The sequence below is a fragment of the Myxocyprinus asiaticus genome, chromosome 31 (assembly GCF_019703515.2).
Source record: "Myxocyprinus asiaticus isolate MX2 ecotype Aquarium Trade chromosome 31, UBuf_Myxa_2, whole genome shotgun sequence".
NCBI lineage: Eukaryota > Metazoa > Chordata > Actinopteri > Cypriniformes > Catostomidae > Myxocyprinus > Myxocyprinus asiaticus.
Window position 1 is genome coordinate 2985397 of NC_059374.1, and position 19878 is coordinate 3005274.

General features: G+C 37.6%; 1 protein-coding gene across 2 annotated transcripts in view; it reads right to left on the reverse strand.

Annotated features, from left to right (window-relative positions):
- cep295 (centrosomal protein 295) overlaps positions 1–19878 on the reverse strand; it is a 46136-nt gene that overhangs the window by 17665 nt on the left and 8593 nt on the right. For both annotated transcript variants that reach the window (XM_051665624.1, XM_051665622.1), the window contains exons 9-17: positions 18628–18858; positions 18415–18530; positions 17982–18164; positions 14213–14280; positions 13482–13719; positions 12263–12631; positions 5843–5996; positions 5609–5764; positions 3511–3654 (exon numbers count right to left, since the gene is read on the reverse strand). In XM_051665624.1, coding sequence (XP_051521584.1) covers positions 3511–3654; positions 5609–5764; positions 5843–5996; positions 12263–12631; positions 13482–13719; positions 14213–14280; positions 17982–18164; positions 18415–18530; positions 18628–18858 — 1659 coding nt within the window. The remainder of the gene's footprint in view (positions 1–3510; positions 3655–5608; positions 5765–5842; positions 5997–12262; positions 12632–13481; positions 13720–14212; positions 14281–17981; positions 18165–18414; positions 18531–18627; positions 18859–19878) is intronic.

Below are 19878 nucleotides of genomic sequence, written 5' to 3' on the forward strand. Positions count from 1 at the left end.
AATAAAGTTTCCTTTATCTGAGCGGTACAAGACTTGGTGACTTTTCCTCCATTTGCCACCTGAAGGAAAAAAAAAAAAATATATATATATATATAATAATAATAATAATAATTGGGCTTGATTCAATAAGACTAAGTGGTCGTAAAAATAAAAAGCAACACATTTGGTATTCAAATTGACCGACCATTGAAAATGAATGGGAAAGACCAAAAAAGAGCAAATTACAATCAAGAAATCAGCCACAATGCAGAAAAAACAGACAGAAATTACAGGGTGAGACTCTAAACCATCCTCAGCACAAAACATACACACCCTCTCACACACTTACACAAAAACAAGTATGAACTGGTGAGATTTTAACACAATTAGGGCTGCCCCCGAACAAAGATTTTCCTAGTCGACTTGTATTTGTTAGTTTAAGCCATTAGTCGACTAGTTGTCGCATGTTTATGATATTCATACGATATGCAATTACTTAAATATATATACAGTATGTTGGAGGGCATCAGAAAATGGTTTGAGTTCCAGGGCTGAGAAAGAATGTTATAAGTAATATTGCTAACACTGTTCTACATTACAGAGAAATACTAAACCGTAATAATGAGCCTTTAAAATATACATTTTACAAGCGCATGTATGAAGTGAGCCACAGCGACACCGGCAAAAGCGGTAATGATTCTGAATGTGTCAGAAAACCAGCAAGGAGACTGTCTGAACATTGTTAATTTATAGAGAGAAATGCACATTAGGACTGTGCCGACAGACGATGATCTCGGGGATCGACGATGGTCAGAGTGATCACCAATAGCTGATGCCTTTGACCATGTCAAGATGATATTTGGCTCGTTTTCCCATTAAATTATTATTAGGCTATTATCAAATTAATATTACAAATAATTTGCCCGTAGACACACAGACACGCGCTTGAAGAAACACTTTATTATATTAAGAACAGATGACAGAAAAGCCGTCTATGCGCGTGTATGTTTGTACTGCGCCGTGCAGTCTCGTGAAACACGCTTGTGAACGGTTCTCACTCTCTTTGTTTGTCTTCTGAATTATTTTTTTGCAAGAACGTCTATGAGCGCTGCAAATGACCTCAGGAGGTGTTTTGAGTTCAGTTCACTTTATTTCCACAGAGCAGTTCATTGTGAACGCAACTCTGCAGCCTATATATCTGTGATTAAAACATAAAATAATACAAAAACACGTTCACCTCCAACCATGATTTATATTTCAGTGATTATTATCATCATTATAATTATGTTTACATTTAGAATTGTTTTTATGTCTTCATTTGTGTAATTTACACAAATTTCTCTACCGACCGGTAGAGAATGCACAGATGAAGTAGGTTCTTTGCCAAAGAGATGTTGCCCTTCACAACTGTTGTAAAGCCATCTTTCAAAAAGTTGAACACCACACATTTTAATTGCACTTAATTTTTTTCCAGTTTCATTTGAATTTTTAGTTAAAATAAATAAAGTTCAAAGTTTGAAATCAAGGTGTCTTGCTTTATTGTGTAGGCTTAACCCTAAACCTTCTTAACGCAAATTATCCCATAGTACAACCTAGTGTCCAACCAGCGGTGTTTGTCGGTTTCCTGTGGAGTTTTTTTTTTTTTTCTGCAACCAACTGACCAATCAAAACTTGGTCGACCAAGACTCTTCTCATCGACTAACGTTTGGTCGACTATCAGGGGGCAGCCCTAAACACAATGCTCGTTTACATTTGTAAAAAAAAAAAAAAGAAAATCAGCCATAATACTTAAACACTCAGAAATGAAACTGATAACAGCAATCTGACACACACACATACAAAATACATTTACTTTTCTGTTTTATACTCTAATTGAATTTTCATTTCTTGATGTTAATTTTCTTGACATTATTACCCATTTACTTTGAGTTATTAAATTATGTTTGAAATTATTGGTAGAGTAATGCTTATTCTGTGTCTTCTCTTTGTAACACCATGGTCAGGTTTGATTGCAAGCAAAATGACATTAACTGCAAAAACTGACACTTCAAATCAATTTTAAAATGCTAAACTTTGACAAATAATAAATCATGTCTGATGTCTAAATATATATCCAAATGCATATCTTGTGATAAATTATAAAATTAGATTCAAACAAACCATCAGACTAGTATGTGAATATAGCCATCTACTGGCTGTTACTGGCGTGACATGGTTTTCAGGTCATGTTATTTATATTTTGTTCACCAGATGGCAGCAATCTGCCTCCAATTTATGTCACATTCTCATATTTTCTTTGTTTCAACTTATAGAAGTGTAGGTTCTCAATTGTATTTTTTTTTTTGCAAAAATTTGCTTATTTGTATTAGCGATGTGTAGAACGACTAATTTCACTGACGTTTAAAAGAAATGTTTAAGTCGACTAGTCTAAAAAAACAAAAAACAAATAACCTTCAAAAAGTCAAAAAAATTTGTTTAGCTAGCAGCATCAGAACCGTTTAGTCGACTAGTCTCGCATATCCCTAATTTTGATATGCAAATTAATGGTACAATTTAGAAATTTACATGTAAATAAGATCAAAATAGCATAAAATCCCAAAAGAAATGCATAGTTTTATTGTTCTTTCTTCAGGGAAGAAGAAATGACTGAATGCCAAAGGGAGGTGCCCTTTTCCAATACCATAGGAGGATTAAATGTCCACGTTTCACTGGTTTTCGGAGTCTCTAGTCATAAACGCAGCGTTTTTTAGGATGCTGTGTCCATTTAAATGTAGTTTGAAACTTAAAAAAATATAAAATGTCTGGAGACCCCTGCACTTGTCTTTAAACAGCTGTAATTTGCTGCCTGTACAGCTGGAGCTGCGATGACTGCCCCCTGCTGACTGACACCCAAAAACACAGAGGTTGCTTCATTGGTGAAAAACAAAACAAAGCACTTCTTTTTACAGTGGCATGACAAATTGCGTTAATTTTCAACGCATTATTTCTTATATAATTAATAGTACTGAAATAATGCATTAAAACAACAGCCTTTGCAAAAATATATATATTCAACATCAACAAACGGGTTGCCTGAACAACTAGTCAACTAATCGGTCTATCGGCAGCCCTGTATGACTTGTTTCTTCAGGGGCGTTTACATAAGATGCACTCTTCTGTATAAAAACAGCTAGATGGCTAGTAGCTACTGCAACAGAACGGAACAGAATGCAGAGGTTTCAAGATACGTCTATAGAAGTAATCAACCATCGTGACCTTGAACCTTAGTGATTAACAGGACAGTATAAAGCGAAGCATGCATTTATGTTAAAGTATGGTAATGATGTGAAAGACATTAGTTCTGTACAAACAGCACATATCAACTGATCTACCTCTCAAAATTCAGTTCAGAGTCACTTGTTCATAGCTGAGCTCTATGTGAACAGAAGCGTGTTTAGCACTCCAAACATGACTATTATAACAAACATCTGATCAAGAGGTCTGAACCGTAAGAAAACATGTAGCTACTGTCAATATTTGTAGGTTTCTTACTTTGTGTGTCTGCAGAATGGAGCAGCAGTGCTTCTCTCCAGGACATTCTGCTGACCCTGCCCATGACCTCTGACCTTTCACTCACACTGTGACTGGCTTCAGAGCTGACAGCAGGCAGTGACACACTGCTGGAGTCACTCACATCTGAAAGAGCCAATCACACATCACAGACAGGTCATGTGTCATCAGAACACCTACAGATTTACTCATAATTGTCTGCTTGTCTGAATAACTAATTTTTTTTAGGGTTTAAAAGCAGAAATGTGAAGCTTATAATTTAATAAAATCGCTTACATTAATTCTTCTGTTAAAAATGATGTATTATTTGAGCTGTAGAGTTGTTTAAATCATTGTATTTATGCAATTGTGTCATCATGGCAACGAAGTTGTAAAATTGTCTCTAAGTTTACACAGAAAAGGACAGTAAGCGATTTTATAATAATACAATTATGTTATCACGCATACTGTTTATGTCTTGTGGCTATACTTTTGAAACAGTGAGTATTTTAACATTTGCGGATTGGTCCCATTCATTTCCATTGTAAGTGCCTCACTGGAACCCAGCTTTTTTTCAACCACGGTGACCCCGCGTCCACATGCGTGTACGTTGCATATTGTGAAGCCAAAATACAACGCATAATTTAAATGAATTTAAACTGACTGAATACTGTTCACAACAATTTAGACTGTTATTTAAAGGGTTAAACTTCTGATGCACCGAGTCATTTGACAACAGCATGACGTCGATTTCCGTGAAGCGCTTCTACGGGTGCAGTGGCAACAAAAGTGTCTCTGGTTAGAAACCTCAACGTTTTTCCATTGAAACCTGTTTAGTTGTAAAGAGTAGTGTTTCTAGTAATGTTTAATATGCTGCTTTAAAAACGTCATTTATTTTTCATGCGTCAGCATGCTGATAAACATGATGTCCACATATGTGTATCGTGGGACATTATTGAAAAAAAAAGTTATTTTTAACAACTTTCCACATGAACAAATCTGTGGGTTATTTCAATTAATTTAAAAAAAAATATATAGCAAAATTTATATTATCACTGTACAATATGGTTCCATTCATTAAGATTAGTAAATGCATTCCTATATTTACTGTATATTATTTACTGTATATTTTCACAAAAACTGGAAAATGTTGCTTTCAGAGGCTTTATATGGAGTTAGGATGAAAATAAGGTGCATTTCAAACTGTTCTGAGACCAGTGCAGACAGACAGCACACTGGAGGTTAAGTCATTCACTAAATAGGGAGCAAGGGAGCATCCTATAGCTCTCTATGCAGCTAAGTGCATTCAATCCAAATATCCTATTTAAAGTTCAGTTTCAGGCTGCAGATGATGTTTGGATCACTCAACATGTTTGACAGACATGGGACAATGATAATCAGTACATAGATTCAGAATTTATAATGTATCATTTTATTTTAACATGGTTGGCAGTGATTGGATGATGCTGGCCATTAATTTGAATCAGAATTAATTATTCAGCTTTATAGAAAATCAGCTGTAATGTCTGTAACGTCTCAAAACATGAATAACTAACAGTCCTGTAAACAAACAAATTGATTAAAATAATCTGGCTTTCTATAGCTTGGTATTATGTACAATTTCACAACTTAAGTCCTTAGGAAAACTATTTGCTCTACAAAATAATTATAATTATTTGACATGTTTATTAGGTGCTACTAGTTACAAATCAAAAAAGGAAATGGAAAATTCACATAGCAGTCACGCTCGGGTCTCAGGAGGATAAAGAAGTGACAAGTGAGTGATGAGTCGATATTAATTTTTTGGTAATCAATATTATGCCACAAAAGTTGTCAATTGAACTTAACTTGTATTGAACCCGGAAATTCCTTAAATGATTTAATAAAGCTTTACATATCAACAAATAATGAAAGTCATATTCGTTCATTTATTATTATAATGTGGAATTGCTCCAACATGTCTCACAACACATGAAATGACCCGCATTAGGACAGCATCAGTTGTTATGAGTTATAGCACCAATACTGCACACCTGAGTGTACCGGACATGAAAATCATGTATTCGAGCCAATCTGTTGAACCTAACATCAGTTTGTGTACCTGCATCCAGGCTGATGTTGATAGGAGTGTCCACTTCCTGTATAGCACTGAGTTCATGCTGTTCCATCTGCCGTAGAAACGCCAGACGAGTGGGTGGACGAGACACTGGCGGCTTCACTCTCCCACGATGCACTAGGGCCTGGTCATATACACTGCCTTGAAGATAATCAAGCAGTATTAGTGTGCGAGTGCATGTATGAGTCTTTCAGAAAATTACTTTAAGCATCAGTTTACCATTTGTGTTAGGCAGAGAGGTGGTCGTGGTATCATTGCTCTGGTGGGGTGTGATGGGGGGTTTGGTGTGACCGTCAGACTCCTCAATGGCTTTCAGCAAAGTGTTCAGAGTCAACTGATCTGACTGAACACCACTAGTGCTCGACACTGGATCCTGAGATAAACATGTACTATTTAATGGATAGTTTACACACAAATGGTCATCATTACAGGAAAAAAAAAAAAAAAGAGGGAAACTGCATGCACATCCAACATTTCTTCAACAGGTGCCAGATCAAAGCAAAAAGGCAAAGCAAGGCATTAAAATATAATAGATCTGCACACTATTCTACTATTGCCCTTTATTGATTAAAAACAACAGCAACATTGATCAAACTGATCATGTTCAGGCACACAACAAAGCGCTGACCTAACAAAATGATTGAGAAAGAGTGCTGTTAGGAGATTTGACATCACATGTCAGGAGGCATGCCAAACAACAAAACGGGTTAAATCTGAAAATAATAAAGTCGGTTGTTCTTTTCAATACTCCCCTTCATGTAAAGGCTTAAAGAAAATTGTCAACAAACTCTAGTAAATTTTAAAATCGGATCCCCTTCTCAGTGATGTTTTTAAAGTCACCTAGATTTTTGTCAGGTCCCTTTAATTTGAAAAAAACAATCTTTAAACTCCTAGATTTACTGGCATTGAACATGCTAAATCACCAAGAAGAGGGGGTAATGTTACTAAACTTTTACTAAAAAGGCAGATTATATTTACATACTTGCAGAGGCAAGAAAAAGAATGTGAACCCTTTGGAATGAGCTGCTTTTCTGCATTAATTGGTCAAATTGTGATCTCATCTTCGAGTCAAAAGCATAGACAAACACAATGTGCTTAAGCTAACAACACACAAACAATTATAATCATCATGACTTTATTGAAAACATCCCATTAAACATTCACAGTGCTGTGGAAAAAGTAAGTGAATCTCTAGGATTTAATAACTGGTCGATCCTCCTTTGGCAGCAATAACCTCAACCGAGTGTTTCTGGTAGCTGCGGATTAGACCTGCACAACATTCAGAAGGAATTTTGGACCATTCTTCCTTACAGAACTGCTTCAGTTCAGCCATATTCTTAGGATGTCTGGTGTGAACGGCTCTCGAGGTCATTCCACAGCATCTCTATTGGGTTAAGATCTGGGCTCTGACTAGGACACTCCAAAAGGTGGATTTTCTTTTTTTTAAGCCATTCTGTAGTGGATTTTCTTCAATGTTTAGGGTCATTGTCCTGCTCCATCACCCAACTTCTACTGAGCTTCAGCTGGTGCACAGCCACCCTGACATTATCCTGTAGGATATCTTGATAAACTTGGAAATTCATTCTTCCCTCGATGATGGCAAATGGTCCAGGCCCAAAGCAACAAAGCAGCCCCAAATCATGATGTCCTGCCATGAACACCATGCCTGTTTAATGATTTCCGTATAGTAAACTCATGAACAGAGATGTTAACCAGTTCCAATGATTCCTTCAAGTCTTTATCTGTCACTCTAGGGTTATTTTTTACATCATTGATCATTCTGCGGTGTGCCCTTTGAGTCATCTTGGCTGGATGGTCACTTCTAGGGAGAGTAGCCACAGTACTTAATTATCTCCGTTTATAGACAGTTTGTCTAACTGTGGACAGATGAACACCGAAGCTCTTCTAGATAACTTTGTAACCCTTTCCAGCTTTATTCAAAGCAACAATTCTTGATCGTAGGTCTTCTGAGATCTCTTTTTTGCAATGCATGGTCCACGTCAGCAGATGCTTCTTGTGAATAGCAAACTGAAAATGTTTGAGTGCTTTTTATAAGTCAAAGTATCTGTAACCCACACCTCAATCTTGTTTCATTAATTGGTTGCCAGGTTTGCCGACTCCTGACTCTAATTAGCATTTGTTGATGTCATTAGCCTAGGGGTTTTTTCCAACCTATACTGTGAATGTTTAAATGATGTATTCAATACGTACAATAATTTGTACATTATTAGTTAAAACAGATTGTGTTTGTTTATTATTGTAACTTAGATGAAGATCAAAGGAGATTTTAAGACAAATTTATACATAAATGTAAGTAATTCCAAAGGGTTCAAATACCTTTTCTTGCCACTGTAATACTGTCTCCTAATGGTCTTAACATTTATCCATTCTTGTGAATGACTAACATTTTGGGGTATGTTTATTATTGTATTTGTATGACACTGATCATTGGTCTGTCATTAGCTACTTAGTCTCCTAAAGGTTTTAACTTGAATTTTGACTGCCTCATTCCAGTGATTTACTGATGTTTTTGGGCAATGTCTGTAATTGTATGACTTTGATGTGTATTTTGTTAAGGCTCAGTATATTATTGTTTATTTTCTCTTAATTGTTCCTATTAAGTGATCATGGCATAATTGATCCTGGTCACCAAACGGTGAGAATGATGTGACTGGTTGTGACTAAGAATGGGTAAATATATAAATTTTCCGATACATCGCAATCTTCGTTTGAACGATCTGGATACTGATTCTTAAATCCCATTAAAATATAATAGATCTGCACACTATTCTACTATTGCCCTTTATTGATTAAAAACAAAAGCAACATTGATCAAACTGATCATGTTCAGGCACACAACAAAGCGCTGACCTAACAAAAGATCACTTTTTCTCTATGTGCAACCCTCTAATACAATGAGCGGAAATCACTTGCATTTGCAACCAAATTTTGCACTGAGACTAAAAAAAATATATATTTGGGAACTGTCTGGTAAATTTTTTTATTTCGCTCACCAGTGATTGTGTATTATAGTGGTGGATTACTCAGCAGCGAGATCTTTTCATTGCGTGTTGAGAGTAAAAGTTGTTCCGTGTCCAAAGACAAGATCCACGCAACCTATTTGTCATTGAATGTCTCTTTTAATACTGTTCTGTTCTTTACAGTTAGTTGTTGATCAAAAACAACAAAACAAATATTTAATTCTAATTGCGCATGGCACAGATGAGAGAAACATTCGAGTCCTCTCTTGTTAATATGTGCTCATTTACAGACACTCTTTATAGAAATGCTGATTTTCTTCAAGAGACAGTAACAGTTTTTACCACGTGTTCAACAAATCAATGTAAATACTTGTAAATAGTACAAATTATGCAATTCAACAAACATGTAACAAAATATATTGTAGGCAATACAACGTAACATATATTTATTGATTAAATACATTGATTTGTTCATTTTTAAAAAGTTAGTGACCAAAATGATGAAAAACAAATAAAATATAATTAGTAAAAATAATATTGTCGTAATGTACCCAGTTAGAAGGTCCCATGTATAATTAACAGCAATAGATGGCAAGCAATAGGGACATTAACTGAAAAATACCCATATGAAAGTTGCTGTTGTTTTTAATCAATCAATAAAGTGAATACTCTCTCTTCATTTACATCACTAAACCTCACATCGTTCCAAACCTGCATGACATTTCAACACAAAAGGAGATGATTAGCAGAATGTTTATGCTGTTCTTTTCCATACGATAAAAATGGAGACAGACACTGTCGAGTTTCAAAAAGAACAAAAGGCACCATAAATAGTCGAGATGCATTGCACCAGTTTTGACGTCAATGAGAGCAGGGATGCGCACCCCTGACCAGAGTATTGATCAATTGGGGGGGAAAACATTTTAAATGCAGAACTGATTTTATCAATACAAATCATAACATTTCATTTTGAATATTGTGAATGCCTCTTTTTTACGGTACCCCTTTTATATATATATAAAAAACCAACAACAACTTGCTTCAGCCCCGTGCACATTCTTAATTCTCTAAACAACAAAGAACTTTTTGATTTCATCATTGATAGAGAAGTCAAAAAAAGATATTGATAATCAAAAAAATTTAATCGGAAGATAATGTTTTACATTCAGTCATTTAGCAAGATACTGTCGAAGACAATATGACAAGAAAAAACAATACTGCACCACATTAATGCACTTAGGAAATCTTTAAAACGTAGCTATATCCACAACATACACTGCCTGGCCAAAAAAAAGTCACTGTTTGGATATAAATAAGCAGACTCTTAAGAGCCTATGATTGGATCATTATTGCAGTGATTCATATGTTTCAGCTGGCAACAACTCTTTTAACCCTAACTGATACAGTGTGTAGCTTCTCATTTCTTAAACCACCATGTTGGAAGATGTATCCCGTGGTCGTGGAAAAGATGTTACTGTGTTTCAGAAGGGGCAAATTATTGGCCTGCATCAAGCAAAGAAAACATCTAAGGAGAATTGGGTTAAGAACTGTCCAACGCATTATTAAAACCTGGAAGGATAGTGGTGAACCATCAGCTTCGCGGAAGAAATGCGGTCAGAAAAAAAATCTTGAATGATCGTGATCGGAGATCACTAAAATGCTTGAAGTCACATCATAAAAAAAAATAAAAAAAAATCGACAGTAGAACTCACGACTATGTTTAATAGTGAAAGTAAGAGCATTTCCACACGCACAATGCGACGAGAACTTACAGGATTGAGACTAAACAGCTGTGTGGCCACAAGAAAACCATTTGTTAGTGAAGCTAATCAGAAAAAAAACTACTTCAATGTGCTAGGGAGCATAAAGATTGGACTGTGGAGCAATGGAAAAAGGTCATGTGGTGGGCGCATCAGAGTAATAAGGGAAGTGCATGAAGCGATGTACCAGTCATGCATAGTGCCCACTGTACAAGCCTCTGGAGGCAGTGTTATGATCTGGGGTTGGTTCAATTGGTCAGGTCTAGGCACAGCAACGTTATGCGGCAATAAAATGAAGTCAGCTGACTACCTGAATGTACTGAATGACCAGGTTATCCCATCAATGGATATTTTATTCCCTGACGGGACAGGCATATTCTAGGACGACAATGACAAGATTTCACAAATTGTGAAAGTGCGTTTCAGAGAGCATGAGGAATCATTTTCACACATGAACTGGCCACCACAGAGTCCTGACCTTAACCCCACTGAAAGTCTTTGGGATGTGCTGGAGAAGACTTTAGGGAGTGGCTCGACTCTCCCGTCATCAATACAAGATCTCGGCTAAAATTTAAGCAACTCTGGATGGAAATAAATGTTGTGACATTGCATAAGGTTGTCGAAACAGTGCCATGAAGAATGTGTGCCGTAACCAAAGCTAAAGGTGGTCCAACGAAATATTAGAGTATGCGACTTTTTTTTGGCCAGGCAGTGTACACGTATTATTTATGTGAATGAAGCGAAATAAACAAGTGAAATTAAGTTGACCTTTATATCGGTTTTACCAATTAATCGGTGCCGATAGAAGCTTTTTGGAACTATTGGTTACCAGCAAAAATCGGCTGAAAGTTGCCAATAGTTTTTTCATCATTTCAAAATAAGAGTCCCTTGTGTGTTTCGGGCTTGTTTATACTTAAAAGTCCTGCGTTATGCACCAAACCTAACTTTTTCTGGTTACTATTAGGATTTTGTTTTGATCATTTTGGACTCTTTGTCTTTGCCCTTCATAGTAAAGAAAAATAATTTGACATTCTATAAATCGATTTTATAAAAACTATCAGCTGATTAATCCATTATCGGCCTTTCCCACCACCTTCGTTATCGGTATCTGCAAAATCCGCTATCGGTCGACCTCTAAAGTGAACTTCAAGTAATGCAGTAGTTAGAATGCGTAGCTTGCATTGTGAATACGCCTTTTCCATAAAAACCACATCTAAAATCTAAACCATGAAGAATCCACAACATAGTAACTCCTAAAAAGTAGCTAATACTTCAGTATACTTATATGCTATAATTTCAGGACCTCACATTTCTAAAAGAGTTTGTTATTTATGTTGATAAATCATTAATAGGTTTGATACATGATTAAATAATTGTTTACATATATTTCAAAATGTTGGAATATCTGGTTAAAGTCTAGGCTGTTGCAGTTTGACACATTTTTGTCATAAGTTACCAACTAAAATTATTTGCCAACTTAGAGTAAAATGTATCAAAATTTATGAATATGACAAGATGAAATATTGACAAAATGTAGAATTTATAATAAAATTCTGACTAAAATATCTGTATAAAAATTGTGAATAATGACTACATTTGGACCTGTACCTCACACAAAGCTATCGAGTGACATTGATTACTTTAGGATACTTATTTTAGGATTTATTTTTGTAGCTCGACAAGCATGATGACAAAAAAAAAAAAAAAAGAAAATGGCTGAATGGAAAAGAGCTTCATGATCCTTCTACTAAATATCTCATTTTGAGTTCCACAGACAAAAAGACAGTGATATGGTTTTGGAACAACATGATGGTGAGTAAATGATGAAAAGTTTTTCCTTTTTTGGATGAAGTATCCTTCTTCCTACAGTACAACGGACTTCATCAGACTATGTTTACCTGGACATGTCCTGTTCTGAGCAGTGCCTGTAGGGTGTCTCTCTGTCTCCTCATGTGCTGTCTCACCAGCTCTTGTCTGTCTGCCTGCCTGGACATTTGTTCTCTTTCGGTCACCGCCAGGACTGAGCCAGTCGGATCAGAGGATGGCACCGACATGGACCTGCTGGTGTCAGCAGACTGCACGACTACACGTGGCGCCTGATGCTGCCGGCTGCGCAGAAGTTCCAGAACCACAGCAGGGGAAGGCAGAGGAATCTGACCCGGCTCAGAAGCACTGAACACACGAGTATCACACGGTGAGCCATCAGACAAGACTGAGGGGCGAGTCAAATCAGATCCATTGGGTTCTGGTAGGCTAACAAAAGGCAGCTGTAAAAACAAGCACTGGGATTACCTCAGAGGTGGAGGTTCTGCCCTGTCACATGACAGCACTCCTTAATACATTGGGAGCCACAACAATAACGGAATGTTGTGGCTGATCGGTGTATACGAGTGACCCGTCTCACCCAGCTGGTAGTAACAGATTGCAAGTAATCTGGATTATGTAATGATTATAAAATCAAGTAATTGTAATTGGATTACATTACATTTTGTAATGTGCCTAATCCGATTATAGTTACCATTTTACTGATTACATGATTACATACTTGATTACATTACCAATCAGCCAATAGCTATTGTGTAATTTACAGATTATGCACCTTAAATCAGAAGTGAGTAACATTTTCAGTGTTAAAATACTTTCTTCTATCCCATTCCCATCTTAATATGCAAAGACAGCCATAAGTAAGCCATTTATAAGAATTTTCTTAAACTATAAACGGTGTCGTTATGAAATTTCATCTGTTGTTTTGAGCGACCCGTCTTTGAGACAATAGCATTATAAATTTTTCATAACATCTGCGTTTTACTTAGTGACTGAAAAAGCAAGTTTCTGTTTGATTTTATGTTTACTAATGTTTAAAGGAGTGTTACCTGTTACTTAATATGTTTAAAATCAATGATTAGATTTATCAAAATATGCAATGAGTATTCCAAAAGTAATCTGATTAGATTACTGTAAAGTATAATCTAAAATTACATTACTGATTACAATTTAAATAGTACAATTTGTAACAAGTACCAGATTACATTTCAAAAGTAACTTACCCAGCACTGCTTCTAACGCCTCTGGTTGAAGCCTTGATGCAAGTCATGTGACTAATAATTGATTACTAACCTGTGACTGAGTTACAGGAGGAGTTGAGCTAGTGTCTCTTGTGGGAGCGAGGCCTGACCGGTGATCAGGTGGTGTTGTGTCTTTAGCAAGGTGTAAAGGGCAAACAGTCTCTAAGGCAACAGATGAGGGTTGTAGTATTTGTGGAACTGTTGCGCTTCTTATGGCATATCGTAATTTCAGAGTATGTTGATATTCCTCCAGTCGCCGACGAGCATCCTCAACACACTTCTTATGACGCCTATGAAAAAAACAAACTATAACAATGTCTAACAAACTTGAGAGCCTTAAAACACCAGCTCTGTTCTTAAACCTAGTAAGCTCGTCAACTGGTCTACAGAGGCAGCTGTCTTTTAAGGCAGCATTCCATAGAAGCGACTCATTCAACATAGGCTGCATCACATATAGTGAGTCACAACTGATTTCAATAGAGTTTGATGTTAGCATGTTGTTAAGCTAACAATGCCAATAAATACTCTGAAGTTTAAATACACAACACACTCAAATATGGGGTAATATCGGTAAATAACTATATTTATAGTGAATACTTTCAATGAGCTTGTCGCAATGCAAGAATCTTATATGGCTGCACCATACCTGTTGGAAAAGCCTTCATGTCTATGATGCCAAAAAATGCTGTCTAGAAGGGCAGCTTAACTGGTTTTGGAAAAGAACTATATAGCACACTATATGCACTTCAGAGTCATTGATGATTTCCACACACACAAACACACCTGTTCTGCTCCAAGAGCCGCTGCTGGTACTGATGGAGTCTCTGGGTGCGCAGGTCATCGGGCGTAACCTTTATACAGGAAACAAGAGCTGATGAGTTTTCTGCCATGATCAACTTCTTACTCATGAAAATCAGTTTTGAAAAGAATAACCGATGACAGACTGTTGAAATATTCAAATTAAATGCACAACCAACTTGGTTATGCGTTCCAAAATTGCTGTTTTGTAGATCTACTTCCTTATGCTGCGTTCACGTCGAGTTGGAATTACTGTGATTACGTGATGGCAACTCAGGAATTCTACTCAAGAGCTGTTCACGTACTTAGACTCAAGCCCCATACACCGCCAGCGACACGTGGCGACAGACACAATATAATTTATTTTCTTAGAGCGACTTCCGACGACATGAGCTACAGCTGGCGACAAGTTGTGGCCGTGGTGAGTTTAACTTTATGCAAATGACGTGTGACATTTGGAAGCAACTACTAATGAGAGAAGACAGCGGAGCTCACGTCATCCATCTCCTGTGAGATACTGGAGTTGAGTGCAGGCAAGACGGAGAAATTAAGTTACTGTGAGCCATTTCACTGTTTTATATGATTTGTCTGTAACCACATACATGTTGGCATAAGATGCATGCAAGAAACTGTCTGCGTTCTAAATAAGTTTGATTCATGCATTGATATATACGCCAAAACAGCACCAACCCACATCTCAGAATAGCATGATATTCTTCTCACCACAATTGTACAGAGCGGTTATCTGAGTTACCATAGACTTTGTCAGTTCAAACCAGTCTGGCCATTCTCTGTTGACCTCTCTCATCAACAAGGCATTTCCATCCACAGAACTGCCACTCACTGGATGTTTTTTGATGAAATACTATTACAATTAAAAAAATAAAATAAATAAATGCAAAAAAGTTCAGAACTTCTTAAACTACTTCAAAGAGATCATCAAAAAATCCTTCACGTGCAGCAATGACAGCTTTGCAGATCCTTGGCATTCTAACTGAGTTTGTCCAGATACTCAGGTGACATTTCACCCCACACTTCCTGTAGCACTTGCCATAGATGTGGCTGTCTTGTCGGGCACTTCTCATGCACCTTACAGTCTAGCTGATCCCACAAAAGCTCAATGGGGTTAAGATCCAGAACACTCTTTTCCAATTATCTGTTGTCCAATGTCTGTTTCTTTGCCCACTCTAACCTTTTCCTTTTCAAAAGTGGCTTTTTCTTTGCAATTCTTCCCATAAGGCCTGCACCCCTGAGTCTTCTCTTTACTGTTGTACATGAAACTGGTGTTGAGCGGGTAGAATTCAATGAAGCTGTCAGCTGAGGACATGTGAGGTGTCTATTTCTCAAACTAGAGACTCTGATGTACTTATCCTCTTGTTTAGTTGTACATCTGGCCTTCTACATCTCTTTCTGACCTTGTTAGAGCCAGTTGTCTTTTGTCTTTGAAGACTGTAGTGTACACCTTTGTATGAAATCTTCAGTTTTTTGGCAATTTCAGTATTGTATAGCCTTCATTCCTCAAAACAATGATTGACTGATGAATTTCTAGAGAAAGTTTTTTCTTTTTTGCCATTTTTGACCTAATATTGACCTTAAGACATGCCAGTCTATAGCATACTGTGGCAACTCAAAAACAAACACAAAAACAATGTTAAGCTTCATTTAACGAACCAAATAGCTTTCAACTGTGTTTGATATAATGACAAGTGATTTTCTAGTACCAATTGATCAATTTAACATGATTACTCAAGGATAAGGTGTTGGAGTGATGGCTGCTGTCTAGATTTGATCAAAAATAACTTTTTTTCAAATAGTGATGGTGCTGTTTTTTACATCAGTAATGTCCTGACTATACTTTGTGATCAGTTGAATACCACTTTGGTGCATTAAAGTACCAATTTCTTCCAAAACAGCAAAATCTGTACATTATCCCAAACTTTTGGCAGCCAGTGTGTGTGTGTGTGTATACATGTATATATACACACACACACACTGGCTGCCAAAAGTTTGGTACACACACACACACACACACACCAGTATATAACCTATATATGAGCCTAATAAGCTATATCATCAACATTAATATAATATTAAAACTTAAATCTGTGAATCAATGAAGTCAGCAAATGCACAACGGAGCTTGAGTTCTAGATAGAGTGCGTAAACGGACGCGAGCCCTTTTTTACAGTCGTTTGTTGATGTTCATGTTCACGTATATACTCTCCTGTGAGTGAGTTTGTGAAAGGATTGAGATTGTAAGTTCAGTCGGGTACGAATGGACGTGTAGTTCTTACACCTAGTCATGGTGTGTTTGGCTTGAGTTGCGCACTAAATGTGTATCTTGTGAATACGCCGTTACCACAACCACAACAAAGACAGCTGTAACTGGGTACAAACTGTTTTAAGATTTGTCCACTTCAAATAATTTCAGACATTAGGCTCGTAGTGTCACAGCAGCGGAGCGCCACCTAATGAAAGACTTTAAACTTTTCCGGTTATGTACAGATTTAAAGGGACATAACTGTCCGGTCTGAAAATTTTAATAAGCAAATGCATGTATGAATGCATTCTTCAGTGTGTCTGAAATCAACATGCAAGGACACAGATATGAGAAGCACGCACATTAGAAGCTCCCTTACAGGTACTGCACCAAAATAACTCAGAATTCTGCAATAAACATCACGATTCCACTATGAAAAGCAAGTATAATTTAGAGAAACCATGCGCTGGTTTTAAATGCTCTCTTTTTACTTTTCTGCGTTTTATTATCATTCAGTAAAACACTGATCAGAGACCCTCCCCTCGAAATCTGAACACAAGTGGTCAAAAGAGACGACCTGAGGCCTATACCATCAAGCAAGTTGAACAAACAGGGTTGCAGGATTTGTTTTGAGTTGACAAAACCAAACCAATCAGGCTTAATTGGTACCACAAATCTGCTCATTAACTTCCTCTGTCAACTCAGGCTTTGATCCTGAGTTTAAGATCCAGGGCGCCGACTGCAAGTCGTGTAGTGTACGCTGTGCTTGCAGGCCAAAGTATAGTTCGTTCGTCAGTGTTGCTGATTGCTCCCTGCACAGTATGCGTGACACAAATCTCATCATTAGCATAGTCCGCGCGGCCCAGATTTCATCGACATGTGGAGTCCTCGTCAGTGCACATCGGTGCATGCGCTTGCTGTTTACTGTACTAAAAGATTATCACAAAACAGTTGTAGTGCGCATAAGTCGAATGCAAAAGTGAAAAACGAAGTATACCCGGGCCTTAAGGGGGACAGAGCTAGAGCACATGCGTTACTATGCGTTGTCTAGTGTGCACGTTCCTCCATCTTTATAACTTTTCCATGTGGATCTACAAGATGTTTTTCTTAAGGTGTCTGTTGAACCAAGTGTCGATAAACCTGATCTTCGGCACAGTCCAAGTTTGTAAAACTCAACTGCAAACTCAACACAGGCTTTGACTCCGGTACTTCAGAATGACCAGAGACAACATTTGAGATGTTATGTGATGATATCGGTCAGCTAGTTAGTCAAGATACGAGCAAGTTATTTAATCACATGTCTTTTTTAATGCTCATCTAGGAATTATTCGGTAAATGCATTTCCATCATGGTTTATAAGCATATCCCAAAATTTGCACAAAAATGCAAATGGGCACCCAGCAACTGATGCATCCCAGTGCTGTGTTACTAAATATCAGCACTCTTGGAACACTGCTCGTCTAATCAGATTTGAGGACCAGGACAAACACGCACCTCTGGAGTGGGCTCAGGAAGAGCTCCAACCTCTTGAAGCCCAGAATGTCTCTGTGCGGCTTCCTCCAGCGTTTGTCTCTGCAGTTGAGTGTCTCTCAAGCGCAGCTCCAGATCACGCCGTTTCTCCTCCAGCTCCTCCAGTAGAGCGAGCTGCTCCTGCTGCTGTCTTAAGAGCGACACCTCCTGTAAAGGAAGTGAAATGCAGGGCATTACAGAAGGAGTTGGCGCAACCGCACAAAGTCAAGGAACCAAAAATGGAATGCATCTGAGCTCAGTTCAAGTGTAGATGCCATCATGGAATACATGTCTGTGTTTCACAAACACTTCAAGAACAGTAGAATTACATCATAGCTCAGCATCAGCCCAAGATCATAAACCCAGCACTGCGTTTGCATCCCTCAAACATTAATGCAGGCAGTGATACCAAACTTACATGTGTTTGTTGGCTCATGTCTGTCTTGGTCTCAGAAGATGTGGGCTTTACATGAGCTTGTTCCACTGGCAGCAGCACCGTTCCTGCCACTATGGGTTCATCGCTAACCTCAGGACCTGACAAAATATGATTGAAGGGAGAAATGATCTTGCATTTCAAATGCAGTCATACTAGAGCGAGTGCTTTGGACAGAAAGAGTAAAAATGGTCTTACCTTTGTCAGCGTGCGTTACGCTGGGCGTCCGCTCGTCTACTTCACCTGCTCGCTCGTGTTCCTGGCTGCTTAAAGATCCTGTTTCAATACTCAAAACATCTGGGACAGCGTCTTCTTCAGATGTCGTTGTTGTAGCAGTTCTCTGCCGCTGACTGGCAGCATCTCTTTGGCTCCTGATGCGGTCAAGCAGTCTTCTCAGAGCATGTCTACCTGGATCTCCTACAGAAGATTCTAAAAAATAATATTCAAGATGTTTTATTCCAAGCACATTTATCTACCACTTACAAGCACCATGGAAACAGTCACCACAGTATCTAATAACCCCTTTTCACCAAAATGGTGCAGCTGCTCAGCTGAGGATCTGAACCGGCCCGTGTTTCTACTGACTTGATAGGTACACAATGACATGACTGACTATGTTACTACATAACTAGTTCTTTCAGTTAGTCAGACTCTCACTTACGCTTTGGCAAACATTTAATGTTACTTGAATTGGTGATATTTTAGTGCATTTCTATCTTTATTTTGTGGAAGCATTTTATTGTTACATATTGATTTGTTTTCTTTCCTAAGAAAGAAATAAGTGCATTTTGATGGGAAAAGGAGTATATATAGAGTCAAATTTAAGCACTTTCAAAATCTGCGATTAACTACATAAAGTTAAAGACTTTCCTTCTTCAGCAGAACAGAAGTGAAGATTTTTATAAGCACATTTCAGCCCTGTTTGTCCATACAATGAAAGTGAATGGGTGCTGTGAGGCTGCTGGCTGTTTGACGGTCCAAAAGTCATATTTAGGCAGCATAAAAGTAATCCACATGACTCCAGTCGATCACTTAATGTCTTCTGAAGCAAACCGATAGGTTGGTGTAAAAAATAAATAGATTATTAAAACTTTATTAAAGGAATACTCCGCATTTGTAGCATAATATTGATTACCACAAAAATGTTTTGAATTGTCCCTTCTTTTCTTTAAAAAAAAGCAAAAATCTGGGTTAAAGCGAGGCACTTCCATTGTAAGTGAATGGGGAATTTTTTTGTGTGTTAAAATACTGTTTCAAAAATATAGCCAGAAGATGTAAACATGATTTTAGTGAGAGAAAATTTCTTACTAACCTAGTAAGGTTACTTACTATTTGGAATGCCCAAATCCCAATGTGCTCTAAGTCCTCGTGGTTGCGTAGTGATTTGCCTCAGTCCAGGTGGCGGAGGACGAATCCCAGTTGCCTCCGCGTCTGAGATAGTCAACCCAC